General features: G+C 48.4%; 10 protein-coding genes across 10 annotated transcripts; 6 read left to right on the top strand and 4 right to left on the bottom strand.

The window, feature by feature from the left end:
* Positions 1 to 153: 153 nt before the first annotated feature.
* On the bottom strand, positions 154 to 2496 carry LCP9604111_3164 (E3 ubiquitin-protein ligase; the record flags this gene model as incomplete). The annotated part of the gene is made up of 1 exon (XM_039070722.1): positions 154 to 2496. The coding sequence occupies one exon, from the start codon at positions 2494 to 2496 to the stop codon at positions 154 to 156; it is 2343 nt and encodes a 780-aa protein (XP_038931119.1).
* Positions 2497 to 4726: 2230 nt separating this feature from the next.
* Positions 4727 to 5866, top strand: LCP9604111_3163 (uncharacterized protein; the record flags this gene model as incomplete). The annotated part of the gene is made up of 1 exon (XM_039070721.1): positions 4727 to 5866. One exon carries the CDS (start codon positions 4727 to 4729, stop codon positions 5864 to 5866), a length of 1140 nt encoding a protein of 379 aa, XP_038931118.1.
* Positions 5867 to 6473: 607 nt separating this feature from the next.
* LCP9604111_3162 (uncharacterized protein) lies at positions 6474 to 7765 on the top strand (the record flags this gene model as incomplete). The annotated part of the gene is made up of 5 exons (XM_039070720.1): positions 6474 to 6897; positions 7040 to 7046; positions 7248 to 7381; positions 7440 to 7549; positions 7604 to 7765. 5 exons carry the CDS (start codon positions 6474 to 6476, stop codon positions 7763 to 7765), a joined length of 837 nt encoding a protein of 278 aa, XP_038931117.1.
* Positions 7766 to 9218: 1453 nt separating this feature from the next.
* mfp (putative peroxisomal multifunctional beta-oxidation protein (MFP)) lies at positions 9219 to 12096 on the bottom strand (the record flags this gene model as incomplete). Its single annotated transcript, XM_039070719.1, has 4 exons — positions 9219 to 11341; positions 11396 to 11594; positions 11662 to 11889; positions 11941 to 12096. 4 exons carry the CDS (start codon positions 12094 to 12096, stop codon positions 9219 to 9221), a joined length of 2706 nt encoding a protein of 901 aa, XP_038931116.1.
* A 622-nt stretch (positions 12097 to 12718) lies between these two features.
* On the top strand, positions 12719 to 13943 carry LCP9604111_3160 (TDA10 family protein; the record flags this gene model as incomplete). The annotated part of the gene is made up of 5 exons (XM_039070718.1): positions 12719 to 12871; positions 12959 to 13461; positions 13528 to 13551; positions 13600 to 13715; positions 13786 to 13943. 5 exons carry the CDS (start codon positions 12719 to 12721, stop codon positions 13941 to 13943), a joined length of 954 nt encoding a protein of 317 aa, XP_038931115.1.
* A 717-nt stretch (positions 13944 to 14660) lies between these two features.
* LCP9604111_3159 (60S ribosomal uL30 domain-containing protein) lies at positions 14661 to 15752 on the bottom strand (the record flags this gene model as incomplete). Its single annotated transcript, XM_039070716.1, has 3 exons — positions 14661 to 15287; positions 15493 to 15604; positions 15652 to 15752. The coding sequence occupies 3 exons, from the start codon at positions 15750 to 15752 to the stop codon at positions 14661 to 14663; spliced, it is 840 nt and encodes a 279-aa protein (XP_038931114.1).
* A 780-nt stretch (positions 15753 to 16532) lies between these two features.
* Positions 16533 to 17387, top strand: LCP9604111_3158 (ESCRT-II subunit protein SNF8; the record flags this gene model as incomplete). Its single annotated transcript, XM_039070715.1, has 2 exons — positions 16533 to 17005; positions 17075 to 17387. 2 exons carry the CDS (start codon positions 16533 to 16535, stop codon positions 17385 to 17387), a joined length of 786 nt encoding a protein of 261 aa, XP_038931113.1.
* Positions 17388 to 18020: 633 nt separating this feature from the next.
* LCP9604111_3157 (thermophilic desulfurizing enzyme family protein) lies at positions 18021 to 19442 on the top strand (the record flags this gene model as incomplete). Its single annotated transcript, XM_039070714.1, has 3 exons — positions 18021 to 18316; positions 18372 to 18845; positions 18929 to 19442. The coding sequence occupies 3 exons, from the start codon at positions 18021 to 18023 to the stop codon at positions 19440 to 19442; spliced, it is 1284 nt and encodes a 427-aa protein (XP_038931112.1).
* A 292-nt stretch (positions 19443 to 19734) lies between these two features.
* Positions 19735 to 20826, top strand: LCP9604111_3156 (xanthine phosphoribosyltransferase; the record flags this gene model as incomplete). The annotated part of the gene is made up of 5 exons (XM_039070713.1): positions 19735 to 19770; positions 19974 to 20080; positions 20142 to 20463; positions 20523 to 20638; positions 20706 to 20826. 5 exons carry the CDS (start codon positions 19735 to 19737, stop codon positions 20824 to 20826), a joined length of 702 nt encoding a protein of 233 aa, XP_038931111.1.
* Positions 20827 to 21378: 552 nt separating this feature from the next.
* Positions 21379 to 21810, bottom strand: LCP9604111_3155 (dolichol-phosphate mannosyltransferase subunit 3; the record flags this gene model as incomplete). Its single annotated transcript, XM_039070712.1, has 3 exons — positions 21379 to 21540; positions 21624 to 21692; positions 21763 to 21810. The coding sequence occupies 3 exons, from the start codon at positions 21808 to 21810 to the stop codon at positions 21379 to 21381; spliced, it is 279 nt and encodes a 92-aa protein (XP_038931110.1).
* Between the last annotated feature and the right edge of the window lie 1360 nt (positions 21811 to 23170).

The following is a 23170-nucleotide window of genomic DNA, read 5'->3' as shown; positions in this document are numbered from 1 at the left end:
TTGACTGCACGTCACCCCAGATACTCTGCATAGAGTACCGGGGGTTGAAAAGCAAAAAATAAACCAAGCGCCATTATTGCAAGATGCAGCCCGAAATAAAAAGCAAGGCGAAAAAAAATCTTCTCAAAGGTGTAGCCGAACGTAGACCCGGGATCATACATCGTCAACTTCGATGACCCGTTCCACAATCCAGTCCGCAAAAGCCTGACCCTCGAGTTTCCACCGTCCATCAGCCCACACATCACTGAGCCAGTAAGCCCACGGCTTAGTCGAAGAGGTAAGCTGCAAGTCCCAAATTGAAGCCGTCGCGCGGCCATTCGTGGAGTGGCCATCGGCCCCTGCCGAGAGATCATGATTCACGTTGCGGAACCCAGCTGTCGAAGTTGGGTTGCTGGCACCGGAATCACCTTGTCTGATCCGCCATTCACGCTCGGCTTTCTCGCCTGCGCGGCGGGCGACCGCTTCCTCGTCTTCTGCTTGATATAGATTGCATTTGGTACATTCGGTGCAGCGGGACCCTGGGTTGATGCGGAAGTGCTCGCAGAAGTGTTTGTAGCCTTCTGGTTCTTCGAATTCGTCATCCTCGGACATGTTGCCAACTACCTGTTCGTCAAAGGTATCATCGGGTATATCGCCCGGGCCATCGAAGGCATCGAACCCGCGGAAGGCACGGGCAGGCGCGGGTGTTCGTACAGGTGGACCTAGTGCCTTGCGGCATAAGTAGCACATGGAATAACCACAGACGCAGGTGAGTTTATTGCAGCCTGAAGATTTGACGAATGAGAGGCAGCAGCGGGGACAGGTGCGTTTCACGGCGGCGGTGCGGGCAGCCTCGACGGTAGCGCGCAAGTCCAGGAGTAACGGCTCATGACACACATGTGGGTCTCGCCACGATTTCTGGCATGTCATACAGCTGGTGCGTGAGCAGGAGGGGTTGGCACATGTGAATCGTTTAGGTCGGATCTTGAGACAGAGGTTGCGAATGGCATTTCCGAAGACCGCTGTTACGGTGGCCGGGTCCAAAAGGAGCAGAATGAGAACAGGGATTACGAGTAATGGGATAAGATCCAGGAGAAGAAGGGTCATCAAAATCGTAGGAATAATGCCACCGTCACGACGGAACCGCCAGCGGACACCATGGGACGAAGGGTGGTAGACTGGGTCGATTTCGGCATAGGAGCAGAATGGACATCTAACGAGCTTCAGCTGAGACTTCATAAGCGCCTCAGAGGAGAGCCGATCCTCGAATTTGCGATATGTCTCGAAGCCAGCCGTGTCGAGAATAATTGCCTGCTTGACGATCTCCGGATGAAGACATCCCTCGCACGACCCGATGGACAACGGCGCAAGACACTTCAAAGTAGAGCGCTCTAAATCGACAGACTTGCCCCAGCCCTGCCCAAATAATGCTTCGTATACGGTTCTTTGGATGCAGTGGTAACAAATGATATGAGTGTTGGTTGAACATGTCGCAATCTGTTCAAATGTCACGTCGGCGAAACAACACTCGCATTCATAAAGGGCATTGAGTTCTTGCGCTTCCTTCGCATTCAACTCTGAGGCAAATCGGAAATCCTTATCATGCTGCTCTTCGCGCCTCTGTCGCAACAGCGGGGCTAACAACATCTCGTGAAGCTCTGCATCCAGCTCGCTGCACCCGGTCTCCTTCAGAACAGGAACAAGCTCCCCGTCTACACCACGATGCCAGACCAGAAGCGGATGTTCTTCGCGGTCCTTCTTTCGCCTGAAAGACGGGAACATGCTGTTGAATGTCGCGCGCCATGTCCGACGCGACAGATCCCGAAGCGTCGGTCGAGCCCGAGCATAGCTGAAGTTGACTTCAGCGAGGACAGCCTCCACTGTACTCTTATTCAGGCCATTATATTCTCTTGTCATAGCCATCCGCACAGCGGCCTTGTATTCATCGAACCGAAACCGCTCCTCGGGGGGGACCAGGCCGCCATTGCCAACGTCTTGTCGAGGGAAGTTTTCGTCTCCAGGGACTGTGCGAGCAATTCCCTCTGCCTCAGCTTCCGTGGTTCCTTCCGGGAGATTCCACCGCCCCGAAACCCATTTCTTCTTATGCCTGAGTAGCTCCTCGACACACACTTGTAACCGGCTCTGTCCGTCAAAGCGTAGCAGCAGCTCGCGGAATACCTCTATCTGTACGTCAGGGAATATTCGAACCAGAGTCTCGAGTGCCGTATTGAGTTCCTCCTGTTCCCGCTTGTGTTCCTCTGTTTCGTGGGCCGAGAACTGGACGGGGCCGCGGGATCTGGAGGTACTGCCAAAAGGGTTATTTCGTAGTGCTTCGAGGGTGATGGAGTAGCTGTGAGGAGAGGAGCCAGTCTGTCCTAGAGATGGCTTCCGGGCATTGCGACTGGACGAGGAGCTGGTTTCAGAACCGGAGGCTGACTTTCGGTTAGATTGCGTGCCATCGGCGGGGCGGGATGTGGAGGATCTGGAGAAGCCGGGAACTGGCAGCGAGAGCACCATGGTTGTGTAGGCTTTACATGGTTTAGGAAGATGAAAGTGTCAAGGGGATATCAGAAGATGTCAGAAGATGTCAGGGGAAGAGAAAGGGAAAGGGGATATATGTAATAATGTATTGGAAGCAGCCTAAATTGAACAGTGAAGAATGGAGGATTTGTTACATAAGACGATCTTCCGCCTTTCACCTTTCTTATATCCTTTTACATCGATATCACTCTATGATCTCTTAGACATTAAATGTTCTTTCTATTTGCTAGATAGACAGTTCCTTCTCTTACACCATATCACGACAGTATATGATTCGATCCCTTTAAGCCATGCTGAAACATCATCTACACCGTACGATTCACTTAAACAATCGCATGCTCCTTGGGAATACGTCACGCAATGTCAAACTATAAAACTAAAATAGCAAAGAATCTATATTTATACAACTGCTGGTATAGAATGCCAGAGTTGATTCCCCTTACTAAACGCTACATTGATCGGATGTACATTTGTGGCCGTTGCGTGGGCAATATAAGTATAATTCACTTGAGCGGACATACATATATACCGGATTTTAGGCCTCGCGACATGGCTTTCCCTTTCTGTTTTAGTGCTCACCCCTTGCCGCTGTTTGCTTACTGAGTAAAACTGAACACGCCCCTAACTATTATATAATCATTAGACCCGCTCAGTTAACGTAATCGGTAAGTGAGCCGCCACTATAAGCGAGCCGCTACCCTACCTAAGAGTATAAGAGGAAAGGATTAAGAAGCTTAAAGAGCTAGTCTTGATAAACGTAATAGTATAAGAAGAATCTAATAAGAATAACGAGACTAAAAACGAACCTGCCTAGGGGTTATTAGAAACGAGATAAACCATATAACTATAGCTATACCTCCCTGACCCCTTAGCCTTTAAGGGAGTTAGAGTAGAATAGCCTATATTTAAATTATCGATCGAAAATAAATTAGTGATTAACTAAGAATCTGGGACCGAAATTTTTCTAGTCCCATGGGAGTTGTCAAGGCCTAGTAAAGGTAAAAGATAAGTGAGAGTTTTTGCTGAAGTTAAAGGCAGAGATATTGATGAAAAGGAAAGAAAAGAAAGAAGAAATTCAGACCTAGGGACTTGATAGAGGTAGGACAGGGTAGGACGAACCATAGTAGAATCAAAACTACTATGCCTATTCTAGCAATCCTTATTGTAAGAACCATAAAACCTCATCCGATCCGGGCCCATGGAATGTAAAGAGTAACTATGCCTTTCTTGATGGCAGAAAATGTCCTTTAAAGAACCTGACAGAAATCTGTGGTACGACCAATGTATGGTAAAAATGACTGATATGGATGACTCTAACATAAATGACAAAACCCGCTTTTTCAACAATCTATGCGGACATCGATGACTAACTGTAATATACATTTTTGTATAGCATGCTAGGTACCAAATGTCATATGATATTCTGGGTGAATTACCCTGTCTCCACCATGTATTGACCTTGGACTTCGACAGTAACCTCAAATCCCAATGCTCGCTTATATAACATAACGCCTGAACAACATTTAAAAGAAAAAAAACAAGAAAAGGTGATATGTACTGATTGTAGTGGGGAGGTAGGCTCCCCACTACAATATCTATGCCTAATATTCTAGTGACTATCCCGCGACATGGACTTCACCGTAATGTATACTTAACAAAGTATACTACGATCAATCCTAAGGGCAGTGGATGATTTCATTTATAGAATTAGGCGTCCTAGAGTGGAGCGATTAGCGTGCCACTGATTGGATACATTGTAGGCTCTTGTATATCACTACCCCAGAGTTCCGGTATCTTACCTCCAGGGCTATTACATAGTTTAAGCGCGGGTAGAGAGAGATTGAAGGTGAGAGAGTTATGAGTTAACAATAGGAATGAACAAGAGGACAATAGAATGAACAAGAGAGCAATAGAAATAATAAAGAAGACAGGACCAACGGAATCCATGGATGGTCGCCGTCGCCCAATTGGGAAGGCAGCAAAATCACAGATATAAACACCACCCTCCTCCCCTTTCCTAACTCTCCTTGCTTTTTTCCTCAAACAACGATCAACCTTCTGATTTTTGCACTACTACTTTTTTTTTGCCAAACAACAATCACCCTTCTGATTTCTACAACCCTGCTAGTCTCATCTGACCGAGAAGTGAGGCTAAGATCAGTCCCCTCACTTTATACACAGGCTGACATTTTGTTCTCTTAGCAAGATGTCGCAGTTACCAGGCTTAAAGTCACCCGCAAAGCAACCTGCGGCCGCAAGCCCAAGCACTATCCCCATCTCATTCCCAACCAAACCAGTCTCGACCAGAAAGCTTCCTGACCTTGAAGCAGCGCTGAAGAAAGTAGCTTCCGCACGGAGCAAGTTTCATGTGCGAAAGATTGGCATATTGATCCGGTGGGAAAACGATGAAACTGGCGCAGAGAATGATATGGTGACAATGGAATCAATTCTGAAACCGCTTGGGGTCCAATGTAACAGATTTGTGATCCCGAATTCGGACAAAACACCAGCCTGGAGCCTGCAAGAGAATCTCAACAAACTCCTTGGACAATGTATCCGGTCGTCACTACCCTCTCTGTTCATTTTCTTTTATGTTGGTCATGGTGGCCTTCATGATGATGCTTTGTGCTTTACGTCACGTCACAAAAGAATTCTGTGGCGGTCTATCAGAGGTACTCTGGAATCTGCACAGTCAGTGGATTCTCTGGTAATACTCGATTGCTGCCACGCGGCTGCTGCAGCACGGCAGCCCAACTCGACAACGAACATTCACATCATTGCGGCATGTGGAGTTCAAGAAATTGCGTCCGTACGCTCAAATACCGCTTCGTTTACCCAAAGACTGTTCCGTGCCGTCCAAAAGTTTAAGAACCAACAGAATTTCACAACGGCTGAGTGGTACCAGCAAGTACAAGTCGAGAAGCCTAAGCATGCTCCCCACGCCGTGTTTGAAACGTTTAGCGGCACCAGAGCAATCAGCCTTGCGTTCAGTGATACTAGTCGATCCCGCCTCCCTCGGCCATTATCTGGAGTGAGCCAAAATCACGTGCTGGTGAAGCTGACGCTTGAGGGACAACGAGACGCTGTGGATGACTTTTCAAAAGCCGTTCGCTCACTCCCGTCGAACATGGAAGTTGAGATTTGCAATGCATTCGAAACCGATGCCTCTGTTTTCTTTATCCTACAGATGTCATGGGAAGGGTGGGTTCTGTGGACCAGCGTTGTACATTTGGACTTTGTGGGTGTAACGCTCGGCCCTGATTTACTCCCCCGAAAAGCCATTCCCCCTGCTTCAGCCTCTGGGGAGAATTTGCCTCCTGAAGACGTCTCTTTCAAGGAAGCATGATAATTTTTCTTTTTGATATTTCCGTTTCGCTTGGCTTGCACTTTGTTCTGCATCGCTTTTGCTTTGCTCTTCTGTGTCTTTTCTGTTTCTCTGCTTTTCTCTATCCTTAAGCTAATTTATCGCATTCGGTGGCTGACTGAGATCGGCGCTCTCAAAGCAAAGTGCCGATATGTTGTACATCGTACGTTTATCCCCATCTCTACTGCTACAAAGTACATATTTCTTTTTATACCTCATGGTTAGGCGAGCTAAATGATATTGGAGGAGAAAGAAGGTGGTAGTATTCTTTTTTATGAACCAACTCCCACTCCTGATGAAAGGAAGTCGTCTAAAGGAGGCGGATACATGTATGTAGCACGCGAAAAGTATTGTCAGCTAAAGGGGTACATTGCGTACGAAGCTTTCTAGATACCAAGACCTGAGGTAATACTAAGGTTTTTCCGAAGCCTTCTTTGCCAATTGTGAACAAAAAGGAAGGCGGCCAGAGTGTCGATGAGGTGAGGTAATTTTTTGGGTCGCGGTGGCAGTCACCCTCATCCATCTGTTTCCTCTTTCGTTTCCCTCCCCTTCGTCTTCCAACCCACAACAACCATTTTAACCCACAATCATGCCCCGAAAAGCCTCATATTCTTCGCAGAAATCCATGTCTTCGGCGCCTGTATCGTCGTATCCGATGGGTACACATTTGTCTCCAGGATCTTCGAGTTCCTCTTTGGATTCCTCGCCAACATCAGAATTTCCGACCCCCATATCCCCGTCTTCAGACTTACTTAAGGATCCTTCCCTCTTGTTGAAACAGGTATACCAGGATGCCAAAGAATGTCTGAGACTAGAACAAAAGGATGAGTTCTGGGCACTTCTAGCCAAAACCGAACAACAACATGGGCAGATATCACTCCCTCTCCCAAAGGTCCCCATTGGGAAAATGACCCGAAAGGAAGTAAAAGTCGCTTTTCGCCTAACGCCAAACCCAACAGACCAGGCCCCGTGGTTGCATCCCCCTCCAGGAGCCCCTCTCCCACAGTGTGCTCGTAAGTCCCTTCCCTGGAAGTACTTTTCGGCTAGGCTATATCCCAATAACCTACGTTTTCCCACATATTGCCCTGATTTTGCTCAGTTCTGCCTGGTCATATGGATACAATAACTCAGTGACCACATACTGACATCTAATAGTCGAAATGTTAGGAATAGTTCAAAGAGGCAGCTAGTGCAGCACTCAAAAAGAAACAGCAGCACGATGCGTCATTGACATTCTACTATACTCAGTGCTGGATCAGGTCTCTGCGTCTAGCGACCATAGGCAATGGCCCTTGAACCTAGAACACGAAACCTGCATGACCTCTCGCGCGATCCTGTACGATACGAGGTAGTACAAAACCAGCGGACGTGCGGATTACACTTTGTGGTACGGAGAAACCCGTGCGATGTCAGAAAAGGCGATTAACCTGGTTATCGTTGAGGCCAAGAAGAAGGGTATGGTGAGCGCTGGGGAGGCCCAACTCCTTGGCTACATGGGTATGTCTTAATAGACTATGTCTAACAGTACTTTTCTAACCATCCCCTTTTCTCCTAGGTATCGTTCACCAAGAACGTAAGACCCTGAGAAAGGTCAATACAGTTGTCTACGGCATGGCTAGTGATGGAGATGAGTTTCATTTTCACCAAATAAACAATGACAGCGAGGTATGGTCCAATTATCCCATTACTACTGAGGGCAAGTGTCTGATTTATGAATAGTGGACAACCGTTTCCCACCGAGCCCTCGGAAGAAACTACGGTAAGGTAGTTGATCTCTTGACCTACATTATGCAAGAGGTCATCTCTCTCCCCCCCTTCGTGTCTAAGGACGTTTCAGCAGAGGATGACCCTATGACGGACGTTGGGATTATTCTAGTGTAGTGGTTTACCACCGCTCACATTTTGCCTCGTGTTCTTGATTTCTTTTCTGCTTCGTTTTGCTTTTTTGCTTTTTGTTCGCTTCTTGCTTGTTGTTGTTGTTGGTTTTTTCTTTTCATATCATCTTGTAGGTCGTGACTTTGCTCATATGGAGGTACCTCAGGAAGTACTGTCAAGCCTAATTAAAATATTAATAGGAGGTTGAGGCTTGTTGGTTTGGCTTTTAATCAATACGTCTATGCATATCCTGAAAATTGATGGATCGACCAGAGAAATAAAACTAGAAATTCCACAAGGAAAATGAATCAGGAGGATATATTAAATAATTTCCAGGTCTGCTCCGATTGATGTTGAGTAGTCCAAAGAGTTCAATAACGCTGATAATATAACGCCACTAAATATTTGCACTTCCTATGGTGAAAAGAGCCATATATTCTGTGTTAGCCCTAAATTTTGTATTACTATATTACTAGACTACTGCTAAGATTCCTAGGGGATTTTTATCACCTCCAAACAAGGCGATATCCGGTTAAATTGAGCCAATTAATGAGGGTGCCTCTGTAGACGTGGGTGTAGTCTTTAATCTTCTTGGTCTAGGTGCAACAGTACTTTTGGATCGGTCTAGGGTCCTGTAGGTTGGAAAGTACTGTTGCAGTGGGGCCTGGCTGGCTAGATTGACCACATATAAAAATAGAGAGTCTTTAGATTCCGGCTGGATCGACATTGAGAAGCCTTTTTTTGCCTTCCCTTTGGATCCCACGTAGTTACTAAGAACTGGCTGGGTTTCTCAACACTCGCACTAGAATACACTAGTAATGTGAACCCCTATAGTACGCAGTCCTCTAGTGTTCAAGGTTCAAAACCTGTATATAGTAAAAATCAGGTATGGACCCACCTTTTTGCGAAAAGAAACAAGGTCACGTGACTAGTATTACACAAAATTGTAATCCAGAGGGTTTCTTAGGCCGCTGCGCCTAGCTGATCACATAAGAGCATTTAGCCACTCGGCCAAAAGATCATAGGGACAATCGGAACCTCCGATTGTCACTGCAGCGGTATATATACTAGGCCCTAACATCCGTTCGGGACCACATATGAATGATCCACCTATCACGTGATTTAAGATACTCGTTTTAGCAATATTTTTACATTACTAAGCTAAGTGCTCACAGTGATCACCCGTGCTGTGAAATACTCAGTGAGCAGGAGCCTGAGCGCCTTCATAAAAGCGGCGGCACCCCGATCGGGAAATTCGCGACTGTGGCCTAAAATCCGGTACATACAGGTACATATGTAGGAATAGTTAATAGATCAGATAGCGGCTGATAAATGCATCATGGGGAAACTAAAAACAAAAAGCACAGGTAGTATATACAAAAAAGAAGCAACAGACCGACCCAGCTGTGCCGGCTCGCTTTACTAATGTCAACATCGCTTCAACCAAAGATCTCATATTTTACAGCTTGGCCTTAGCGCCCTCCAGGAGCTCCGCACCGGCGCCGGTAATGGCAGGCTTACCAGTCTCAACAACGGTGGCCTGGAATAAGACGGTGTTACCCTCCTTCCACATCTCAGTCTTCAGGGTCTGGCCAGGCAGGACGACACCCGCGAAGCGAACCTTGAGGTTCTTGTAGGGACCGAACTTGGAGAAGACAGCCTTGGCCGAAACACCGAGCGAGCACAGACCGTGCAGGATAGGGGTCTTGAAGCCGCCAACCTTGCTGAACTCGGGGTCGATGTGGAGCGGATTGCGGTCACCGTTCAGGCGGTAAAGCGCTGCCTGGTCCTCAGAGGTCTTCTGCTCAACCACGGCATCAGGCTGGCGCTGCGGCGCCTTGTACGCAGCAGTGGCAGCCTTGGCACGCACGGCAGTCGGCTTGGGAGAGCCTCCGAAGCCGCCGCTGCCGCGGATGAAGACGCTGGACTCGTTGTAGAACAGATCCTCACCGGTCTTGGCATCCTTCGTTGTGTACCCGGCCACGACGATGGCCGCGTTGCCTTTGTCGATGACGTCAATGAGCTTGGGATAGGTCAGGGTATTGGCGGCGGTGGGAATGGGGAACTTGCGAACCTCCATGTACTGCTCGCCGTGGAGCAGCATCATGGGGGAGAAATCCTTCACCAAGTCGTCAATGTTCCAGGGAGTAGTGGTGTTGAACCAGGGGACAACACCATACGAGGGAAGGGCCTGGAAGTGGTCGTCGTTCTCGTAGACCAGAGGCAAGTCTGTGCGCTTGGCGCCCAAGCTGAGGTTGTACAAAATCACATCGCGGTCCTCGTAGTTGAAGGGAGTTCCCTCGCTCGAAAGGGCCTTGGCCTTCTCAATGTTCTTGAGGATATCGTTCTCGCTGGAGGCATCGCCGTGCACGCGATTAGACATGTTAGCCATGATCTTCTCCGCGCCGGCCTGGCCATCCTCGGGGTGATCAGCGCGACCGTCATCAAAGTTGGTGATCTGCTTCCAGTTGCGAACTACCTCTTCGGGGGTCAACTTGACGTCCACGGGGAAGCCGTGGCCACCAGAGCGCTGCCAGCGGGTACGGCCAAACCAACCGCTACCACACTCATAGAGACCCTTGGTGGAGGGCTCAGGAGCCATGTCAGAGCACAGCAAAACCACAAGGGGAGCAACATAGTCGGGCTTGAAAGCCTGGACCATCTCCTCGGGCATAATGGTACGGGTCATATTGGTACCCGCATTAGGAGCAATGGTGTTCACCTTAATGTTGTACTTCGCACCCTCCAAAGCTAGAGTGCGGGAAAGACCCAGGATACCAAGCTTAGCAGCAGCGTAGTTGGCCTGGCCGAAGTTGCCATAGATACCGCTGGTACTGGCAGTGTTGACAACACGGCCGTACTTCTGCTTGAGGAAGTAGGGCCAGGCAGCCTTGGTCACCTTGTAGGTACCACGGAGGTGGACATTAATAACGGCATTCCACAGGTTATCATCCATGTTGGTGAAAGCCTTGTCGCGCAGGATGCCGGCGTTGTTCACCACGATATCAATGCGGCCGAAGGCATCAATGGCGCTCTTAACGACGGCATCACCGTCCTCGCAGTTGGCCTTGTTTCCAACAGCCTTGCCACCGAGCTTCTTGATTTCCTCGACAACGGGCTCTGGGTCAACAAGATCGTTGACCACCACAGAGGCACCGAGCTTAGCGAACTGCAAACAGTATGCACGGCCGAGACCAGCACCACCTCCAGTGACCAGGGCAACACGACCCTTGAAGTCAGGCTCCTCTCCTAGCTGAGCGCTAGGCGTCTTCAGGCCATCTTCCAAGAAGGCCATGAAGTCTGCAGGGCCAGTGGGATACTCGGGCTGAGAGAAATCGTTGACATCGTTCCACTTCCGGGCGATAGCACCAGGGGTCAGGGAGTCATCAGTCTTCAGGAGAGCACCCTTAGCTCGCTCCCAGCGGAGCTTGGCAACGTGACCACCACCGACCTCATAAATACCACCGGTCTCAGTGGTGTTAGATGAGTGCACGAGAGCAGCGACCAAAGGAACCACCCAGTCGGGTTTAAGATTCTCTAGAACATCCGGTGGCATGACAGTTGCAGTCATGCGGCTGGCAGCTAATTTAGGATTAGCTTTTCCAATTCATGCGTTGGGGTTTTTAGCTTGCTTACCAATGGGAGCAATAACGTTCGCAATAATGTTGTACTTGGCACCCTCCTTGGCCAGAGTCTCGGTAAAACCGACCTGGCCGAGCTTGGCAGCTGAGTAGTTGGCCTGGCCGAAGCTGCCGAATAGACCAGCAGCCGAGGCAGTGTTGATAATACGGCCGAACTTTTGTTTGCGGAAGTGAGGCCACGCGGCTCTTGCGCACTGTCCAGAGAAAAGGCTATCAGTTCCTGTTTCAAGCGCTTGTTTTTATGTCTCCGAGGGTGCTCACCTTGTATGCACCGTAGGTGTGGACTCTGTTGATTAAATCCCAGTCGGCATCCTTCATGTTCTTAAAGCTAATATCCCGCAGGATACCAGCGTTATTGAGCAGGATATCAATGCGGCCGAAGGCCTTAATAGCGGTCTCGATGATAGCATCACCGTTCTCGACGCTATCGTAGTTGGCGACGGCCTTACCGCCAGCGGCGCGGATCTCCTCGACGACGACATCTGCGGCCTGGAGTAGCTGTCAGTATCTGTTTGTCTAGTTCGGAGGTATAAGGCATACTTTTCCCGACTTGCCCTCACCCTTGTGAGAGACACCGAGGTCGTTCACGACGACATTTGCACCCCTTGAGGCGAAGAAAAGAGCATATGCTTTCCCCAGACCACCACCGGCACCGGTGACGACCACCGTTTGGTTATCAAATCGCAACTCGGACATTCTGTATATATGATGTGTCCGAAAATCAAGTGGATAATAGAAAGAAATAAAGGAAGAAAGCTGGAGAAGAGGGGAGTTTAAAGCAACTCGGCAAACGGAGGACCTCGGCACGTTTGGTTTTGTAACCATGAAATATGGGGGTATCGTTACAATGGCAGATCGTCCCGTATCACATGCCGGCGTACTTCGTATACAAGTGATTTAAGTATTCTGATGATTTAATGAAAATAAACGGGGATATAGACTAAATTGCTATACTTATGCATAAGAAACATATGCATATATCCATCATTGTAAGTGCAAGCGTTGTAAATGTCTTCCGGGACCGAGTCTTTGCTGACTCAGGCATGTGACGGGCAACGTCATTATCATGTGCACTTGTACATCTTTTCGTATAAGGACTATTTTACTGTTCCATTGTCTTGTTGCTCGATCCAATGCACTTCCTGATAAAATTCCGAGGTTCTTAAAATGTCGAGCCAAAAGTAGCGGCTGAACATACCCCGTGGGGTGGATGACCCCAGATTCACTCGGCCGATTGGGGGGGAAACTTTCCGCGTACCGTAGCCGATAGATACAAAAGACGTGCGATATAACATAGACAACTTAAAACTAAGCCAAAATGCCTGAAATCGTGGACGACAAGTCACAGTACTGCATCCCTTTCATACTCGATCGCCTGCGCGTTCATACAGAGCGGCACCGCAGCAACCCCAGTATTCCGCCGTTTTTCATTGGTCTCAATGGCGTGCAGGGTGCGGGCAAGACAGTTCTGGTGAGTCGATCTAGAGCTGGTCAATTTCCCATGCCTCGAGATCTCGTTCAATTTCCTCGGAACGGAATCTAACACCAGTCTCCGTAGGTATCCGCTCTCCATGACACCCTCCGCTCGGAACCATATTCGCTCGCGGTTGTGACGCTATCGCTTGATGATATCTACCTTGACCATGCCGATCAGATAGCTCTGGCACAAGCGCATCCTTCAAACCCACTACTGCAGCATCGTGGTCAACCTTCGACTCACGACTTCGTATTGGGTGAGGAGGTGTTTGCTTCGCTCGCCGCTGAACGTCCGACAGCCATTCCACAGTATGACAAGTCTGCATTCGAGGGCCAAGGTGATCGTGTCCCAAAGGCACAATGGGAGGTCGTCAATCAAGAGGGTCAGGATAAAGTCAAGGTCGTGATTTTCGAAGGGTGGTGTGTCGGGTTCCGTGCGTGGGATGACGAAACCCTGCGTGCGAAATGGGAGGCCGCTGTGCGTCAAAAAGATAACGGCGAATATGATGGACGACTAGGCTATGTCAAGTTTGAGGATGTTAAAGCTGTAAATGACGCTTTGAAGCGGTATGATGTCTTGACCGAGTGGGTTTATTCTGCCATTTGCAATTGCGCAACTATAAATTTTGCTGACATGGGTTTCCTTTGCAGCAAGCTTGATGCTTTAATCCATATGTATGTGCTTTGTTGCTGTAATACTTTCGTTTAACTAACCAGTCTCAGCGATGCCGAAACCCCTCGTTTCGTCTACGAATGGCGCCAGGAACAAGAACGCACACTCCGTGCTGCCAAGGGCACCGGGATGACCGAAGAACAGGTCAACAACTTTGTGGACGGCTGTATGTGTATACTTGAGAGAGCAATAACACTATTGATGGCTGAATATACTGACTGAAATTATCGATATAGATTACCCATCCTACGAGCTCTTTACTGAAACCCTCCGCGAAGGCGCTTTCAAGCCTGGACCACATAACCCATCCGCATCGGGCTCTGACTGGCAGGGACGACAGCTCTGCCTTGTGGTCAATCGTAACAGGAGAGTTCAAAGGGTCATTAAAATCTAATGTTGACGTAGAAACGTTGGAAGGAATGCAATAGTACATAGGTATCAGCTAGATATATATCACCCCAAGATTCGATTTGTCCACTCCGATTCTAGACCCTGTAGTAGTTGGGATTACTTCTTCATTATATGATGATAACTATCTCCCTCGGTATTCAAAGAGTTGGTAAATCTAATGTTATATGATATTAACACATTCATGCCATGAATTGACCAGTCACTCACGGTCTAGACAAAACATGAGACCACTAAAGCCAACTGGTTGACTACAATAATGAGCTTATCGAGATGATGGGCATCATAAGATCGTGCGGCTTCAGCACAGCTTCAAAAATAGCCTATAGGGTAGCTCAACGACATGGAATTCCGACCTCGGGATAGTATTCGGCCTAACAAAATCCTGATTACTACCAAAGGGCTCCGATACAGTGTTGTAGATTGAAGACTGCCCAGCCCTGGGACAGTCAGTCGTGGAATACAGTTAACAGTTACGAGAAAACGTACGACAGGAACCAAGTCCACGACCATGCAATTGGGTTGTTTGAAGCATTAAATTGATCGGAAACCCCAGACCATCGTATCGCTAAAGAATTGACTAGTGGATATAAACAGCCCGTGCAAAAAAACAACCCAAGACAGTAAAGTCGTAAAATTTTTGTAACTTTTTAAGAAGTGCGCTCAGAGAACGCTCCAACCCGAGTTCCTCATGAGAATAAATCTAGTTCATCTGGCGGATGAGACCGTTGATGTTCTCCTCACGGTTACCGGTGTCACCACCCTCGATGTAGTGCTTGAACTTGCGAGTGCGGAAACCACCGTTAGGGTTGGACAGCTTGAAGGGCCAGAGGAAGTTGTTGGCCTGCTTGAAGTTGGGGCCAACGGTGTAAATCTCGTGGATCAAATCCTCCATGCAGACAATGCCGAACTTGCCGAGGTGCTCCTCAATGATCTGGTTGTCGGTGAGGGGAGTGCGCTGCTTGTCGACCTTTCCGTAACCACGCTTGTACAGAAGCTCGCGGACGGACTTCAGGTTGGGGTAACCGTAGGCAATGTAGGGGTTGACGATAGTCAACATCTCCTGAGTAGCCTTGGTGAGACGAATGAAAGTACCAGAGTTGATCTGGAGCAGACGCAAAAGCTGGAGGATCTTGCGGGGCTTGGGAGCAATCTTGTTGATACCCTTGATACGGACAACGAAGACGAGCTTGGGCTCACCCTCAACAAAGAAGCTGCCCTCCTGGCGAGCAACGCGGTTGAGGCGGATCTTCTCGCGCTCAGCAGTGCGGTACTCCTGAACGTAGGACTCGGCACGCTTGAAGATGACACCACGCTTCTCCTTGTTGGCCTATATGAATCTCAGTCAGCATGAGAGTCTCCAAAGTCTTGTGAAGAAAATGGCAAATAGTTGTGTAACTAATGTCAGACCCGAAAGATGGTTGACAGACGACAGCATTGACCGTGGTAGCGGTCTAGTCATCGTGAATGGTGTTATGCATCATGTAGTTGGAAGGGAGGTGTCGCAATGTGGGAAAAAAATCGGGAAAACTGACCTTCTTGGTCTTCTCGGCCTCGGCACGGCGCTCAGCGCGGGCAGCCTCTTGGGACTTGCGCTTCTTCAGAAGGGTCTCGGGAACGAGGACCTGGTTCTGGGTGGGAACGGAGCTGTGCAGTGTTAGAACAGTCTGTCCGAAATAGATCGAGACTGAGACAATTCGCCGAGTGAAAGAATTGCAGCATATAGCGCCACATTCTCAACTGAAGGCATAAAATAACTCGACGAAATGTCTTTAATCAGTGAGGGCCAAGGCATCGGAGTTTAATGATCGTTTACAGTTCAGTACTAGCTATGCATATTCCAGCATAGTGTTCGTAAGCCGGATCACCCGCAAGATGCCATTGATGCCTTCATCCGACAAAACCCCGAACAATGTTCAGGAAATATATGTTGACACTTTGTCGCTTCAGGATCAAGACGCTGTTACCACATCATGAGCGCCCGAGAACGATAGTTCACAACAATATTTTTGGAGGAGAAGGCGCCAAGCGCTTTCAACCTCAAGACTCCATCACCCTTTTTTCTGTATCCAAATGCTCCATGATATACAAGAAGTGTATCCGAGATAATTGGAATCGAGATAGAGGGCAGGAAGGATCGAGCTGGTGCCTAGCCGTCATTGTTGTGGACAAACAGCTGGCATCCCCAGCGAGAAGGACGACTATACCAGCAACCTTACAAACTCAAGCAGAGATCGCATCAGTCTTAGGAAGAAGTCAATGGGAATCATACGTAGTAGCGGCCATTTTGAAGGTCCGGACGAGGTCGAGAGTCGGCTGGTTGTCGAAGGATGTCAAGGGAAGAAGAAAAAGCTCGAAGAAAAGGAATGTAAGAAGAGACTTCGCTTGTGTGGGTGTGGACCGCCTAGCCGTATACGGTTAGCCTATAAACCAACTAGCGCTAGCCCGTTATGGGCTCAGCCCTTATCGTGATCTGGATAAGGGTTTGTCTCTTATCAGTGACTTCATGGGTGACCGCCTGGGGTAACTACATACATGTAACCTATCAAGTGATTCCCCTTACACTCTATATACTATGTCTCGTCGCGGAGTTGGCCTCGGGGCCTTTGCAAATCGAACTCAGGCAACGCAATCTTATGCCACTCATGGCGCCAATCTCCGCTCTACGCATACTGCCTCCCTACAGACCCAGTTGTCGGTTTTCCAGTCGTTGCTCCACACATTTGCGCTAGAACATAGCTCTACGATAAAGTCCAACCCGACGTTCCGAGCAGAGTTTGCGCGCATGTGCAACACCATCGGGGTTGATCCCCTTGCCGCAAGCAACGTCAAGGGCAAGAATGGCCGCCGCGGACTGGGAGAGGGGGGTAGCTTCTGGACCCAGATTATGGGCGGAGATATGAATGACTTCTACTTTGAGGTTGCAGTCAGAGTTGTCGAGCTGTGCAGAGAGACGAGGAGCGAAAATGGTGGGCTGATTGGTGTTGAAGAGTGTCGGAAGAGAGTAGGGAAGCGCAAGGCGATCGGAAGTGGGCTCGAGGTTTCAGAGTATGAAGTTGTTCTTTCAGGAAATACGGATATCTACACAAGGGACTGACTGAAATACGTAATCGACAGTGACGACATCCTGCGAGCAGTTCGGTCTCTTGAGCCTCTTGGTTCCGGGTTCTCCATCATTAAGGTCGGCAGCAAGCAGTACATTCGGTCCGTCCCTAAAGAACTCAACACCGATCAGGCAACAGTCTTGGAAGTAATTCAGGTGCTGGGATTTGTGAGCGTTTCAATGCTGCGGTTGAACCTCAAATGGGAAAAAGCTCGAGCGCAAACCGTAATAGATGACTTGCTTGCTGATGGGCTAGTGTGGTTGGATGCCCAGAGCCCTGAGAAAGAGTACTGGTCACCCCAGAATCTTCTGGAGGATAGTGGATGAAGCAGGAGCTTCATATGATTCACATCAAATCGCACGATCATAATGCCTGCGGTCATCTCTCCAGGTTTTGCTTGTCCAAGCATCATGGATACATTGAACATGGATACATTGAACAGTCGATGCTTTTCGGGTGGGGTAACAGTCGCCCTCCCCTTCCGGGCCTGTTGGTCAAACCACAACGAGCTACAGTTTGTTCGATACCATTCTGCAGGGTATTTATCTACAGGCATTGGTACCACAAATATAGGCCATTCAATTTACGCAGAGAGAATTTACGTAGAGAGATTCTGAACTTGATGAACGAGCAAGCAGTGTTGGCAAGGATCTAAGTATGAGCGGTCGCCCGGGTGTACGCAACAGGGAACGCCTTAATTGAATTATGGCGCTACTTTGACGATAATAACGACATATTGTATTTGTCTGACGAATCTGACGAATCCGAAGTTTTATGGATCTCATTTTTGGGTGTTGGAGTGACACGGCATTGCGTGATATGGAGTGACAAGCATGTAAGATCTCCCCCCGCAAGGAAACTATTTATAAACTCTCTCATATCCCACCCATGAAAAGAAATAGTCCATTGATCTAAATAGAACTTGAACTGATCAACCATACTGCATATACCCTTCCGCCATGTCCCAATCTAGTGCTCCAGCGACAGATCCGGCTGTCTACGCCGAATATGAAACCACATGGTCCAATCTGCCGGACACCGAAGAGGCATGGATCGTTAGAGCCCGGGAGGTCTCCGAGGTGCTAGCCAAGGATGCGGCCCAAAGAGACCAGGAGAACAAATCACCCCGCGCCGAAGTGGCCCTGCTCAAGCATTCGGGCTTGACAAAGCTTCTGGGACCGAAGAAGTATGGTGGTGGCGAGCAACCCTGGAGCGTTGGATATAAGGCAATCAGAGAGGTTGCAAAGGCAGATGGGTAACATCCCAACATCCCTTATGAATCCGAAGGATAGTCCCTAACAAGAAGACAGATCTATTGGTATGCTGCTTGGCTATCACCTTCTCTGGTCTACCATTGCAAACGTGGTGGGCACTCCTGAACAAGCCGACCGAACCCATCAGTTGATCATTTCAAACAACTACTTTGTCGGTGGCGCTGTGAACGCCCGCGACGCCGATCTGAATATCACCCCAGACGGAGACGATATCGTATTCACCGGGAACAAGTACTTCAACACTGGAGGCGTTGTGTCCGATCTTACAGTCCTTGAAGGTATATTGGATGGTACCCAGGATCATATCTTTGCTTTGGTCAAGACCCAACAGCCTGGTATCCAGTTTGCTCACAACTGGCACAACATTGGGTTGCGCCTGACCGAGTCTGGAGGCGTAAAGATTGACAATGTCCGTGCTTCTTGGTCAGATGCACTGGGCTGGGATGCAGCTACTAAGAGGCCTCGCGATGACACCCTGAAGATCGCATTCCCCACTCTACTCCTGCCAACGTGAGTGCTGTCTATGCCATTCCATATGTCATGCTTCCTCAGCAGTTACATGGCTGAATGCTGACTTTCGCTCTTCCCCACAGCATCCAACTGGTTTTCAGCAATTTCTACTTGGGCATTGCCCTTGGTGCTTTAGATTTCGCCTCCAAATATACTAAAACCGCAACACGGGCTTGGCCTTTCGGCGGCGACAACAAGGAATCCGCAACGGATGAGTTCTACATCCTCGAGCGCTATGGTAACTTCTTTGCGCATCTGCGTGCCACAGAAGCCCTTGCCGATCGAGCAGGCGATCAACTCTCAGGGCTTTATACTCGATACCAGGCGCATAAATCTGATCTCACCGCCCAGGAACGTGGAGAGGTTGCGGAGTGGGTGGCTAGCGTCAAGGTGGTTGCCACAGATGTCGGACTCAGGGTTACTTCTGGTGTATTTGAAGTGACTGGAGCCCGAGCCACCGCCTCCAAGGTTGGATTGGATCGATTCTGGCGGGATATTCGCGTGCACACTCTTCATGATCCGGTGGCTTACAAGAATCGAGAATTGGGACGATATGCACTACTACATGAAGTGCCCGAGCCTAGTTGGTATACTTAGATATTATAGATTCGAATGGAATGCATGTCAATATGAATGTGAATATGAATATATCCCGGGTCAAGCTGCACAACATAGAAGTGTCTACAGATAAAAGCCCCGCACACCCGTGGACGGGCCGATAACCTTTCGGTCCGACTTTTTTTTTTTTCCTTTTTTTCCCCTCCATTTTTTCCTTCTCTGTGGGAAAACATTCGACAGCTACCTCACTTCTTGATACTTGATCTTTATTGGGATATCATTTATCTTCTTCATATCTCCATCCAATTTCGAAACCATCACAATCGCCAACATGTCGGAAAACAAGCAATATGCCACATACAACGATGTAAGAATCCCGGTCTATTGACTAGACACTATGTCGTTGTGTTAGTTTTAAAAAAGAAGAGGTTGAAGACATCACAAACACACATGAATATCATCAAGGTCCCCCTCAACCCCGCAAAATGCAGATTGTCTCTTATCGCAGTCCACAATTGTCATCACTCGGAACTTTAAAAGGACTGAAACTAATACAAATATCCTTCACAGGTCCACAATCTCTGCAAGAACTCGGCGAAAGAGCCCCTCGCGAACTGGGACATCAACCTTATAATCGCCATCGGTGGTGGTGGTTACATCCCTGCCCGCATCCTCCGGTACGTTCAGTTCACACGTGCTCCTTCATCTCGACTATATTGATCCTTACTCGCTAAACAGGTCCTTCCTCAAGAAGCCTGGTCAATCTAACATCCCCATTCAAGCCATCGGTCTGTCCCTCTACGAAAAATTGGGCACAGACAGCGTTGAGGAGGTCCCCGGTACCAAGGTCACCCGTTTGCAATGGCTCGACATGAACTCCTCGATGGCCAACTTGATCGGCAAGAACGTTCTTATCGTCGACGAGGTCGATGATACTCGCACAACCCTACAATACGCCGTGAACGAGCTCGAGGAGGATGTTAAAAAAGCTCAGAAGCAGCTCCCTGCCAATGATCCGAGGAAGGACAAGGAGACTAAATTCTTTGTCTTCGTTCTGCACGTATGTTGTTTATTTTATCTGAAGGTTGAGTTGATAGGTTTGGCTGACAGCTGGAATAGAACAAGAAAAAGCCCAAGAAGGGTGAGCTGCCCACAGATATGACGGACAATGACCAGCGTTACCACGCCGCGGTCACCACTGGGGATGTCTGGATCTGCTACCCTTGGGAGGCTGAGTATGTTATACCCCCAACTTTATATCTTCTGGATTGTGGATTGTGGCTGATTTTTTTTTCCCTGTAGGAATATTGAAGAGCACGATAGTCAGGCCAAATTGTCCCCTATCGTCAATATTCCCCAAAAGCATGTCGAAGAAGCCTCTACTGAGGCGGTTCAAGGAGAACCCTCTCCTCAGGTTGTTTAAGCAAATGATTACATTATCATAAGCATTCCCTTTTGTGCGATGCTCTGATGGTTCATATTTGGGACACTTTTAATCCTCGATTTTGCTGTCCATGCTTAGACCAGGTGCACAAACCTGAGCATGTAATTTTTACGATATCCTTGATGAATTTCTATAGAAAAAGTTCTTTAATTTTGGCAGATTGGCAGACCGGCTGGCTGCCCCCAAAAGACCTTTTGCCTTGAAACTGCTATTGCACTCCTTGCTCCTTTTTTTTTTTCTGAAACGGAGTGCCCCGTAATCACCGGGAGTCTCGTTGTAGCCAACAACCGGAAACCTGGTCCTCCAACGTTGCTTTGCAGACATTGAATTGTAGAAGTGTATCAAGAGAATATACCATTGGTAGCGGAAACAAAAAGTCACTGGGGCATAGCGTATTATATTGATCCGGCGCAGCCTTTTCAATCCTGCAAAGACATAATCCAATCCAGACCCAGGCCCAGACCTTGTGTGCCAAGGTTGGTTCCGAGTGTCTGGTTATCCATCTAACCAATGCGCACAGCCATCTCTCAATCAATCAACCTCAACCTTGCCCTGGCGCAACTCCACCTTGGCAAGCTCGATCTCCTTTTGTAGCTCAGCGTGTGCCTCGGGGACGTCGTTGAAGGTGAAGATCGCCACACCCAGGCGGGCGAGGAGGTAGCAAGCAAAGACAATAAGCGCGTAGAATGGGAGCTGGGTGATTGTAGGTTAGCTTTTATCTCATTCGACACACTCGAAGTCCGGGGAGCGGAGGATTGACGGGGTGGGTAACGTACAACTGGAATGACTTCAGTCTGGACAGTCTCGTTCAGGGGAACGAGTCCAAGGAAAAGGGAAAGGTAGAGCTGATCGATTGTCAGTGATATCCATGCGGGATTGTGTTCCTTTCTGAGATGAAGGGACTCCGTAGCATACCGAGGAGACAAGGAGAAGAACGGAGAGGGTCTGGACAGCGCGTGTCATGGTGAGATTGGTCGACACGATAGGAGGTTCACAAAGGAGAGAAGAGAGGTCAATCGTGAAGATAGCACCGGGTTATTGCAGCGAAAATGAAGGATTCGACTCGGAGTTTTGCAGTGCTGTATGCGGTAAAGGCCAGCTTGGGCGATGCGCTTCTTGGCGCCCCGGACCGGGTCACTGGTCTTGTGTACCTGCCAAGTCTATAACTAGTGATCTCTTAACAGGGGATTTGGATTTTAGATGGTTACTATGTATATGACCTTATTAAATATATAATTCTTCTATATAAATTATCCCATATGTTTGAAAGGTATATCAAAAGATCAAGAGAGAAGAACGAACAGAGCAGTGAGATCCGTTTTGAGCACGCCGGCACGAACTATATTATGTCAGCAGTTGACTCCCGGACCTCGGGACCTCTCCTATTTCTATGCTTGACCATTGTCATAGTGGCTAGAGTCATTGATATGGCATTAAGCTCCCATGTCTTTGGTATCGAAAATAACTTCATGTGAGAAACCCTAATTTGGTCCGATCTGCCCATGATCACCAATCCTGAACCTCACCACGAATTTGCCGCCATACTACTCCTTGGTTCCAGTGCTCAAGACCTCAATTATCCCGGTAATTGGCTTCTCATGGGTCTTCGGCACCTCCTACAGGTCCAAAGCTGTGCAGCAGCATTGTCCATGTCGGTCTGCACCCAGGCGGAATCCAAGACAAACGCATTGAGCCTCTTATCCTCGTTGATCCGAACATCATACCAGTTGGCAAGTGATTTCGATGCGCGATACGCCGCACTTGGGACTGGAGGTTGGATAATTTGCTTCTATTTACTGTGTCCCAAATCCGAGCAGATATACGCCAGACCACCGGCCCCGGATCCTATAATGCTTTCCGGCTGACTTCTACAGTAGACTGCGCGCAGCCTAGTACAACGACATGACACCTAACACGTTGGAATATGCTCGACTACATCGGCCTGCCTGATATCCTTGACGGGTGGATATGATTCGGCAATGCCGGCATTAGCGACGACAATATCGAGGTGTCTGATGCCCTGTTCGATTACTTCTTTTACAGTATTAAAGGTAGACTAACTAACCCTCGCTTTATACCCCACATCCCTAATAGATTACGACGATTATTTTACAGCTCTTTAATTGGATATAGGAAAAGACAATGAGACTCCACTGATCCAAATAGGCCCTGTCAAATGCGACTAGATATTGATGTCCGACAGTGTACACTTATACATGATTTGAGTGGGAGTCGAACAGGCATTGATAATCAATAACTATGCACATATCTGTTCCCATATAGATATATACCACGCATTATTCCCCCGAGCTACTGTAACAAT

This window comes from Penicillium roqueforti (assembly GCF_015533775.1).
Source record: "Penicillium roqueforti strain LCP96 04111 chromosome Unknown scaffold_04, whole genome shotgun sequence".
Taxonomy (NCBI): Eukaryota; Fungi; Ascomycota; class Eurotiomycetes; order Eurotiales; family Aspergillaceae; genus Penicillium; species Penicillium roqueforti.
The sequence above is the reverse complement of the archived record's forward strand: the minus strand, read 5'-3'. Positions and strand labels throughout refer to the sequence as shown.